General features: G+C 47.2%; 1 protein-coding gene and 1 non-coding gene across 2 annotated transcripts; one reads left to right on the forward strand and one right to left on the reverse strand.

Moving 5' to 3' along the window:
* Positions 1-1,124: 1,124 nt before the first annotated feature.
* On the forward strand, positions 1,125-9,882 carry BIRC5 (baculoviral IAP repeat containing 5). The gene is made up of 4 exons (XM_065910635.1): positions 1,125-1,290; positions 1,626-1,735; positions 3,244-3,361; positions 7,100-9,882. The coding sequence occupies exons 1-4, from the start codon at positions 1,180-1,182 to the stop codon at positions 7,187-7,189; spliced, it is 429 nt and encodes a 142-aa protein (XP_065766707.1). The 5' UTR covers positions 1,125-1,179; the 3' UTR covers positions 7,190-9,882.
* Positions 2,676-2,748, reverse strand: TRNAE-CUC (transfer RNA glutamic acid (anticodon CUC)). Its single transcript has one exon. It is a non-coding gene; the product is annotated as a tRNA-Glu (tRNA).
* Positions 9,883-10,804: the final 922 nt, after the last annotated feature.

Consider the following 10,804-nt stretch of genomic DNA (forward strand, 5'->3'; position numbering starts at 1 on the left):
AAAAACCTTTGAAATCTCCCTAGTGATAGGAGAGTCTCTTGTTGTAATGAGCAGTTCTTGGCAGGCCCCTAGACACTAGCCAGAAGGACCAAACCTTCATTAGACACTGGGAGGTTTCAGCCCCACCTTCCCAATCTTCAGAAAGTGGAGAGGAGCTGGTGACTCAATTAATCACCAAAGGCAAATGATTCAATCAACCAAGCTTGTGAAACCTCCATAAAAACCTCTCAAAGAGGATGTTCCGAGAGTTGGAAGGCTGGGGCCTCTGCCTGAGGCTGCGTACCAGCTACACAGGCCTTCTCTGAACCCAATCTGGTTGAGCCTACAGGCAGATGCTTGCTTCCTGGGCAATCATTTCTATTATCCAGGTGTACTGTCCGGGGCTGTTCGGGCTGTTCACTTCCTTGAATCACATTCCTATCCCCTCCCACCTCTTTGAGAGGACACCCAGGTCTCCTGGAGGGAGGGCAGTGGGCATTATTTCTTTCTACACATGGCTTCACCTCTGTTTACCCCAATCTGCATCTCTGGGGCTGGGACTTAGAAGAGATATCTAACTCCTGAGGAATTGTGGTGGAAAGAGAAGAACAAAGCGACAGGGATCAATTTCTGGATCTCCAAGAAGCTTCAGTGAAAAGACTCGATAAAAGACTTGATAAAAGAGTGAACAGCTCACTCCAGCAAGGGTGGTGGTTAAGCGGTAGACTTCATCTATGTGACACCTTTTCCCAGAGGATGCATGCCTTCTAGATGGACGGGCCTCAGCACATATTCCAATCTGGCCAGCACAACGCCTGGGGAAGCTAGCACTAATGGTTTCTGAAATGGGACGCCCACAAAACCAATAGAGTTTGCAGGCTGAAAGGGCTTAATCCATTCGCGCTCGCAGGGGCCACTCCTTGAAACTATCACGGAGGCTTCAGCACATCCCCAGCTTCTCTTCCCACCACTCTTAGCAAGTAGTTGGGATGTAAGTAAGCCACGGGGAGGGGTTCGCCCGGTGGCGGCTGAACAGCTGCAGAGCCACGCGGCGAGAGGACTACGACTCCCAGCATGCCCCGCGCCACACAGCTTCCCATTTCCCAGAAGGCAGCGGGAGGCGCGTTCCCGACATGCCTCGCGGAGGCCGTAAACCGCCGGATTTGAATCGCTGCACCGCTCGGCGGCGGCGGCGGCGGGATGGGTGCCCAGTCGTTGCCCCCGGCCTGGCAGCTCTACCTCAAGGACCACCGCGTCTCCACGTTTAAGAACTGGCCCTTCTTAGAGGGCTGCGCTTGCACCCCGGAGCGGGTAAGACCTCCCGGAGTCCCCAGCTCCTCCTCGCCCTAAGAGTCCCGCCCCCGTCCTGAGGCGACCGGTCCCGCGGACTCCAACCCTTCCGTGGGCTTCTGGGCCCGGGGCGACGTTTCCGTCGGACTCCAATCCTTCTGAGGGCTTCTAGGCCCTGGGTGACCTCTCCCTCGGGCTCCGGCCTTTCTGTGGACTTCCGGGCCCGGGGCGACCCCTCCCTCGGGCCCCAAGCCTACTGTGGGCTTCCAGGCCCGGGGCAACCTCTCCCTCGGGCTCCGGCCCCTCTATGGGCCCCCTCCTCCGCGCTGGGGCCTGAGCTGAGCTCTCCCTTGCAGATGGCCGCGGCAGGCTTCATCCACTGCCCCACTGAGAACGAGCCCGACTTGGCTCAGTGTTTCTTCTGCTTCAAGGAGTTGGAAGGCTGGGAACCAGATGACGACCCTTTGTAAGTCCCGCAGGCCGGCCTCACTGGGTTTCCTGGGTGCCCCAGTTCCATCGAGACCTTTTGTTTTGTGTTGGGCTCCTCCAAAAAAAAAATCCTGAATTTTGAAGGATTAGTGAAAGAGTTTCAGCTTTCCAACCTCCTTTGTGCCCTAAACAGCTATTGTAATGGGTGATTCTGCTGCTGGCACCTTGGAGATGCTTTCAACCTAATCCAACCCGATTTGGCGGAATATCCTTCTGGATGGATGTTAAAGAAAGGCATTTTCCTGTGGGTTCTTGATACCTTTTAAGTTAGAATACTGGAGCAGATCCTGCTGTGACCTAGAGCTGTCCAGGTACCTTTCCTGTTTTAGAGTTTTTAAATCTGAAACTTTATTATCTGGACCATCATTCATACAGCAGAAAAACCACACCTTAAAGCAGTACACTCAGTGTTTTGGATTTTGTTCTTTGCGTCTAGTTTGTGTGTGTATGTGTGTGTGTGTGTGTGTGTGTGTGTGTGTGTGTGTGTGTGTCTGCGTGCATGCATATATTCATACAGACAGCAGCTGTCTTCCTGTAATATAATACCCCATTTTTTCTCCCATTTTTTTTCCCGTCAGAATCAGTAGCTTCCACAACTTGAATTTTTTTGCCTTAGAGAATCTCTGGAGTTGTTTCTCTTCTTGGCAGGAAGAGTATTACTGTTTTTCCTAACGTGTTTGCTCTTGTGACCCGGTATTGACTGGGATGGCATGGTGATCATACCAGGGATCAGTGAAGAAATACTGGTTGTATTCTTGGGAGTGAATTTCCAAGTGCTATAATGTTTTCAAATTATAGTTACTGTTGGCTGTCCTCTTGGAATTTGTGTGGCTGTGTATTTCTTCTAGATTGTTCTGGGTTGTTGTTGTGGTTTTTTGTTCTTTTTGGCTGCACCAAGTAGCTTGTGGGATCTTAAGTTCCCTAACCAGGGATTGAACCTGGGCCCTCAGCAATGAGAGTGCTGAGTCCTCACCACTGGACCACCAGGAAGTCCCCAGACTGTTCTGGTTCTAGTGCTGTCTGCTATGCAGGGATAATTCCCACAGGAGAGAATGATCGTACAGGCACAAGGATTCCCTGGAGAAACCAGGTCAGTAGTGCCCTTCTCTGAACCAATAGATTACAGCATAAGTCCAATAAAATGAGATAACTGCAGATGATTCCTGGACGATTTTAAGGGCTTTGACATGTGGTACCTTTAGATTTATACTCTAACACTTTTCCTACTGCCTGCTAAAGGACTCCAGATAGAATATACCAGCCATAGGATGGGGATGGGGAGTGTCTACAGACCAAGAAGATGCTGAGATGAGGTGTGTGGGAATGTGGATCCGGGCACTGGTTGCATCCACTTCAGAATTCATACTCTGCTCCTGAAGCAGAGCAACGTGTGTCTCTGAGGTGGGGAGGGAGACTGGTGGTAATGAACTCTTCTCCCTCGACTTCACTGTCTCTGTTGACATGCTCGTGTATTGTTTTTTCTAGAGAAGAACATAAAAAGCATTCATCTGGTTGTGCTTTCCTTTCTGTCAAGAAGCAGTTTGAAGAATTAACCCTCAGTGAATTTTTGAAACTGGATAAAGAAAGAACCAAGAACAAAATCGTATGTATCACTGGAAATAAGAACCAAGAGCAAATCCTGTTCAGCATCTTTAGTACTAAACTCCCAGTCCCTCACAAACACTGCATAGATGCTGTTCCTCAGCACTTTATCAACCCCTCAGATGTGTGTGTGAAGATATAAAAGGACAGAAAAGCATGTGACCTAGAGTGTCACCTTGGGGTTGTGCAATCAGAAAAAATGCACGCCCTGAGTAGAGGTGCCCTCAGTTTGTGGTGACCTCTGGTGGTGGGACGTGTGAGGGCTAGGCTGGCATTCCTGCCTCAGTGACAACTGAGATGGTAGCTCATTTATATGGAGTGTGTTCGTGTGTTAGCAGAGGTGGGAACAGAGGGTTTGGAGCCACAGAGTAGACAGTATGTCAGGAAGGGGCATATTGGGAGAAAGAAGTGCAGTCCTACTAGACCTTGAAGGGATCTTTTCAGGCAAACTTTGACTCTTGCACAGATAAACTAGGTTATTGGGAGAGTGAAACCATGAGTCCATAAAGAAGCAGCTCCCAAACAGCCTGGGCTGTAGAGAAGTAAGGTTGCCAGAGAAAACCAGGACTCCCAGTTAAGTCTGAATTTCAGATACACAAGGAATAATTTTTTAATATATCTCACATTTTGTGTGGGTATTTACTAAAAATTACTTATTTATAAGATATTCACATTTAACTGAGCATCCTCTCTGTGCTAAATCCACTAGCTTTACGAAGAATAAATATTCAGGTATTCAATTTCTTTTTAGCAAAGCCCTGGGCAGGGAGTCCAGACATAACACTTGTCTCTGCCAGTCACAGACTTTGTGAATTTACACCAGTCTTGATCACAGTTTCCTGCCTGTAAAATGGAGGATAGACCCCATGGTTTCTGAGATCCTTTTCAACTTGAAAATCATGTTCTTTTTTAGAGATCAATATACATAATTCGGTCTAATATGGTACTTTTTAAATGCTAAGGACAAAATCGAAAAGTTTTTCAAGAAGCGAGAAGTCAGTGGTCAATAAAGCTATGTATTCAATGGAGGTTTTGGGAACTGCCATGTTGGAATTAGGATGAGGGCTAGAGAGGGCCTTCGAGGTTAGGGGTCAGTTCATTTTCTGCCAAGTGCCACAGAGGGTAAGTGTTTAGCCATCATGGGCCACAGAGTTTCTGTTAGATATTCCTTTTTAAAAGGAAATATTTGTTTACTTATCCATTTTATTCTTTGGCTGTGGTGAGTCTTGTCGCTGCACTCGGGCTTTTTCTAGCTGCAGCAGGTTCAGGCTGCTCTCTAGCTGCGCGTGGGCCTCGTTGCCGTGGCTCTTCTTGTGGAGCGCAGGCTCTAGGTTCAGTGGTTGTCTCCCATGGCCTTAGTCACTCCTCAGCGTGTGGGATCTTCCTGGACCAGGAGTCGAACTGGTTTCCCTTGCAGGGTGGATTCTTAACCACTAGACCACCAGGGAAGCCCTAGAAATTATTCTCTGTTCATTTTTTTCCCACAAATATTTAAAAACATAAAGCATTCTTAGCCATTGGGTTAAGAACAGGCCATGGGCTGATTGGATGTGTCCCACAGGGTGCATTTTGCAAGCCCTGTTCAAAGTGAAAGACCAGCTTGTGTACTTTGGGAACAGTTGTGGGAAAGCTATGCGTGTGCAAATGGGAGGAATGTTAAGGGGTAGAACAGTGAGACGCAGCCAGATTGTGGGGCTCTGAGAAAGACAAAGATGTTTTGGTAGTTGAAACAAATAGGAAGATAGACACTACAGTTGTCACGTCCAGTCCCAGAAAACTGAGTGCTTGTGATCCTGTGATCTGATAGAGGAAGGTGGTTAACCCGTTGAGGGAGGTGACTTAGGAGGACTGGAGGAGGAGACCCAGGAGATGCCGGGCCTCCTTATCTGGGTGTCAGCAGTGGGGGCAGAACCAGGTGGAAACACCCAGGAGAAAAGTGGGGAGATTGGAAGAAAATGGTTTGCTTCCATTTCACAACTGCTCTTTTGTTCTCCTCAAGTCAAAATACTTTAAAATCTATGCATTTGTTTTTATTACCTTGTTTAATTATTAAATAAACTATCAGTATAAAATATAAAGCTTTTGTAAGGAAGAACCAAAAGCTTCACCCCTATGCCAATGGTAACCACCATTAACTGGTGTATTTCCTTCCAGATCATTTTTAAATGTATATATATGGAGGAGTGGTTAGGACTCTGTGCTTCTACTACTAGGGGGCACAGATTTGATCCCTGGTCAGGGAACTCAGGTCCTACTAGTCCTGTGGTGCAGCCAATAAAAAGAAAATGAAATAAAATTCAGTTTCACTAGTGGCATTTTATCTGCTCAGTAGCTACATGTGGCCAGTGATTCCTTTAATGATCTGTGTAGACAATTTAACATTTTCATCGTTACCAAGAATTCTGTTGGATGGGGCTGCTCTAAAGTGATACCCAGTTGTGAGGTTTGTTGCAAATAATATATCCCTGGGTCCTCTTGTTTCCTCATGGGCATATGCTTGTGAGTGGATGTGGACAGTAAGGTTTGGGGTCAGAGCCAAGTGCAGGGAACGGGTGTAACCAGAGGCACACCTGCTTCCTGCTAGAGCTCCAGGAGGAACCATCTAGAGTACATCGCTCCTGGAGGTGGGCTGGCATGCAGACCTTGTCTGTTCTCTGATAGGAAATAAGGTTGGGAGCGGATCTTTTAAACCATTTATTAAATTAGCAATGGGATTGCGGTATACAGTTTTAAGACACATTTATCCAGGTGAGATAATTACATGCTGCCATTTACAATACTGAAAACAAGGAACGAGTGTTGTCTGTCGTGATGCTCTGAGTTAATGAGACCCCACATTTGACTGAGACGCTGCTGGTCAGCCGGAAGGAGCACTGACTGGCCAGGCGGCCCCCGGGGGCTGGTGTGCGGCCAAGGAAGAGCCGGGGCTTGGGGTCCGACCCGGGAGCACAGCGCGTGCTCTGTGCTCCTGCTGCTGCACCCACCACCGTCTTCTGGGAAAAGTTACCTCTGTTGTTTTCCTTATTTAACCCAATAAAAACCTATTGTTCGTTTGTTAATATGGCAGAGAAATTAAGTAGAATGTATTTGGGAAAGAGCTTTCTGGATTTGCTGACGTGATTATCATTTGTCCCCCTGGAGACAGCGCTTGGCAGAATGAAAGATTGAGAACCAGATTCAAAGAACAACCGCAGGTGGCAGGTTTTCTGTTTGAGGAGAAAGCTGATGCTCGACGGGGAGGAGAGGAGGGCTGTGGATTTTCTGTGGGAGCTTCAGAAGCAATGTAGGGTATTGGGAAGATCAGGGCTCTGCCACAGACTAGTGGGTAACCCTGAGCTGGATGGTACTCTGGACCTCGGCTTCCTCTTCTGTATAATGGAGATGAAGGTGGCGTCTACCTCACGGGACATGGAGTGGTGAGTGAGCTCGCGTGTGTGGAGCAGGTAGAATGGTACGGTACGAGCGAAGCCGTCTATCAGTAACAGAAGTTAGAATTATCATGAGGCAACTCAGATGAGAGGCATTTGAGGGAATTCCCTGGCAGTCTGATGGTTAGGCCTGGGAGCCAGGGTTTGATCCCTGGCTGGGGAACTAAGCTCCCTGGTTGCATGGTGTGGCCAAAAACGGAAAAACAGAAAGAGGCAGTTGATGTGAATGAGAATATCTACCCCATATAGCTGGGCATCCCTATCCGAGCATGCGTAGAGCTTCAGTTTCACATGTGTATTCTTTATTCCAGGCAAAGGAAACCAACAGTAAGCAGAAGGAATTTGAAGAAACTGCAAAGAAGGTCCGCTGTGCCATTGAGCAGCTGGCGGCCTTGGAGTGACACCTCCCTGTCACTGCACAGCGACATAGACACGTCGTTTCCAGGGCACACCCCTCAGCGTTGCCAGTTTTTCTCTGGGACCTCTTAACTGTGCCTTAGGAAAGCAGAACGTCAACATTTTGAAATTAGAATATTTAAACTGTATTTTTTATTTTTTTTCTTGAAGTTGGTGCCAGGGGCTATTTCTGTTATATAGCTGAAGCTAAGTACAGTAACTGACCCTGTCTTTTCTCTTTGGTAGTTTTCGTTTTATTGCTTCCTGGACTTAGCAGGGTGAGGGGAGACGTTTGCTCACATGGGTAGAGCCCTTTTACAGCAACATATTTGGGCTTCACGAAGCTGGTGACTGGCTGTCCAGCTGAGATGTGATGCGTGAATGTGATCATAGGTCTGTTATGACTGGACAAACAGGATTAAGAATGCCATTTTAAGTTTCACTTGCATAATAATCTGCATTTATGGTGTGTGCTTGTCATGTTCCAGATGTCCTGTATTATCTCACATTGATGTCTGCAGGTCCTGTGGCCATCTCTTTTACCCCATCAGGTCTGTGGTGTCACAGCAGCTCCCTTCTTCCCAGACAGATTGTACGGCCCATCCCCGCCATGCCTCTGAAAATGCCCTGTATGTTAGGGGTTCCTTACCATCCCATCTTGTGATTTTCAGTTTCACAGGGGTAGCCATGGGATTAGACCCCAGGCTCTGCCTCTGGACTTGATCTGTATCAGAGCTCTTTCCATGACTGTAGTGTGTATGACTTGGTGAGGGGGATGCAGAAGGACTGATGTCTTGAGAGTAGAACTGGCCTCTTGCTTTGAGGTCAGCTTAAAAATACTTTTGCCATCGCTTGTGGCAAGGTTGCAACATTTTTCTACAATAGATGAGGAGGTCTTTCACGCAGAAAAGGAATGTTTCAGAGGCCTGGCTCACTGCTTCTGGATAGCAGAGCACACAGTCAGAGTGGATTCTTCCTGGGGAGTCCCGCTGTGGCCCAGCTGTCATCCGTTGGATGGGGCACACAGGGGTGGGATGAAAAATCTGAGGAAGAAGTTCATGGTCTTAAGTATTAATACTCTTCAAATACCTACTTTCTGTTAATGATGTGCATTAGGCAACTGATCATTCTCCTGTCTTTCCAATTGTGAATCTTCCTAAAGGAATAAATTAATTTAAAAAGTAGATTGCAAAACCTCTTTGGGGGAAATTTAAAAAAAAAACAAAAACATTTTTTTATGTTCTTCTCAGTCTTGCAAGATCATAAATGTGATGATGATGTGTGAGCTTCAGCCCCAGCACAGACTAAGCAGAGTTGGGGCAGTTGTAAAAAAAAAAAAAGCATGTGGAACACCCACTCCGGCCCCGAACTCTGCCCTTTAATGGGGTGCTTGCCTTGTGGGCTTGGGCCTGGCACCTATTGAATTGGAGCTGCAGTTTCCTCACCAGTGATGCGGGGATCCTAGAGTCTGTGCGACCTCAGCTGGCTTTTTTTGTGTGTATGGCAACAGGATTTTCATGTAAAGAGGAGTTGGGACAAAGCCCTCAGCCCCTCCTAAGATTCTGCAGTGTTGTTTTCTTGTTTGAATTAATATTTTGCATAACAGGATAAATTATAGTTAAAAGTGAGCACAAAGCCTTTCTTAGTCATTGGGGACACCAGTGTGAACTTTAGGTGGATTTGGAGACAAAGTAAGATAGCAGGAAATATCTGGCAGAAACTGTCATGAAATTGCTGCACGGTTAGCCAGCCCTGGTGAGCTGGAGGGCGCACACTGGCTGCTCCTCTGCGAGAACAATGCAGTGGCCTGAATCCCTTCTAAACGACTTGGCTCAGAGCTGTGGGGACTTGGTGCGCCGTGCAGGCGATCTGTCAGCCCTGATTGGCTGTGTCTCCATTGCTCCACATCTGCGCCATGTTCGCCACAGCATCGCCTCCGCAGTGGTCTCCTCCTCTCCTCCCTGAGGCCGGCTCACGCAGGGCTGAGGCCTGATTTTCAGATGATAGGTTTTATTTCACCATCCTTCATGAAGTAAAGCTGCAGGGTGGATTGTTACTGTCCTATTGGAACCTCTGGGGGTCATCTGGGTAGTTGCTGAAGAATAAAAACGACTTCATTTCAAACACTGCAGACCCTACTGGCTTTCTTAAATATTTTTGGCTTTTCATGGCGGTCCCTTCTTAGCTTGCCAATTGATTGATCCCACCCCAGTGCTTGTGGGGGAGGGATGAGTCCTTGCAGAGTGACAGAGCCAGCCTTGGGCTCCTCTGCAAGAGCCACTTGAGACCAGAGCATTTTGTGTCATCTGGACTCATTCCATGTATAAACCAGCTATGAAAAATGCACCTCAGACATGTTTTTCTGCTATATCTCAGTAAAATTAATTTTTCCCTCCAAGTATGGAGAATATTGCAGTGTTTTTTGTTATGAGGAAAAGAAAGCATTTCAGCCTTTATATTCATCTCAGCTGCTTATTTTTGATATTTGTGCCAATCTGTAAATGAATAATAACTGATCCTTACAAACTGGCATTGTATAGAAGCTGAGAAAATGTTTTTGCTCTCTTTCTTTTGCACGATGGGTAATGCTGCAGTTCTTTGTGTTTTCAGGCTGTGCTGTGAGGCAAGGCTAAGCTGGCACTGACCCCTCAGACCATCTTACACATTTCCTCTTCTAGAAACTTATATTCTAAAAAAAAATATCACTGGGCTTTAATGGCTGCCAATGTCCAGAAAGTTTACCAGACATCCATTAATGGAGTTTTAGGCCCTTACTAAGGGCAACAGCCTCAACTCTCTCAAATATGTGTCTGCCTCTCTGATTCTTCAAGTCAGTGGGAGTCTGGAAGGGTTGTAACTGGTGGTGAGAGATGTCAGGTATGGCGAGCTCAGAGCCAGTGGACAGCCTGGGGAATGGGGATCCTCCATCCTTAGCGCTACGAAAGATGGAGCACCAGCCAGCCATTACCTGCAGGTTGGCACCCCTCTGGGATGTGGACCGTTTGCAGGTTGTACTCACTTAAAGTCAACAATTGCCAGTAAAGTCTATTGGGATCTTAACTACATTTTTTGGATGCAAAAGTGGAGATTTGTAAAATGAAATAGCTTGTCCAAGATCACATAAGTAGAAAGCATTCAGGTTGGGATTTGAATCCAGGAAGTCTGACCCCAGAGCTGGTCCCTCACTCACTAGTGACACTGCCTAGCCTTGGGGGCTGGGGCTATGGGCAACAGCCTGGCCCCAGGGGGCTAGTGCAGTAAACCGTCCCCATTCCGTTTTTCAGACAACTTTGTTTCAGAGGTTCTCACTACATATATGAACTGATACCTTTCTCCTGAGCATTCCATTGATCTCACCGTACCAGACTTTAGCTTGTTATTTTGAACTAAGGTTCACAGGAAATTGTAAAGCTGAAACAGGTTCTGTGTACTCTTCACCCAGCTTTCCCAGTTGTAACTACGGTACAATGTCTGGGCTTGCTTCCAGTACCTAGGGTCTGAGCTGAAAGGTAAGTGGTGCAACCCAAGCTCTGAGCCAGGCTTTCCATTGCAGGGGAGTCCCTGTCTCGCCCTGGGTGAATTTAGCCTTAAAGTAGAGTCAATCAGCTGAACTGTAGGTT

This window comes from Muntiacus reevesi, chromosome 18 (assembly GCF_963930625.1).
Source record: "Muntiacus reevesi chromosome 18, mMunRee1.1, whole genome shotgun sequence".
Classification (NCBI taxonomy): Eukaryota; Metazoa; Chordata; class Mammalia; order Artiodactyla; family Cervidae; genus Muntiacus; species Muntiacus reevesi.

Coding starts and splice junctions, on each gene's coding strand:
- BIRC5 (XM_065910635.1), top strand. CDS start 1,180: ATGGGTGCCCAGTCGTTGCCCCCGGCCTGGCAGCTCTACCTCAAGGAC. Junction 1,291..1,625: donor GCGCTTGCACCCCGGAGCGG/GTAAGACCTCCC, acceptor TCTCCCTTGCAG/ATGGCCGCGGCAGGCTTCAT. Junction 1,736..3,243: donor GAACCAGATGACGACCCTTT/GTAAGTCCCGCA, acceptor TGTTTTTTCTAG/AGAAGAACATAAAAAGCATT.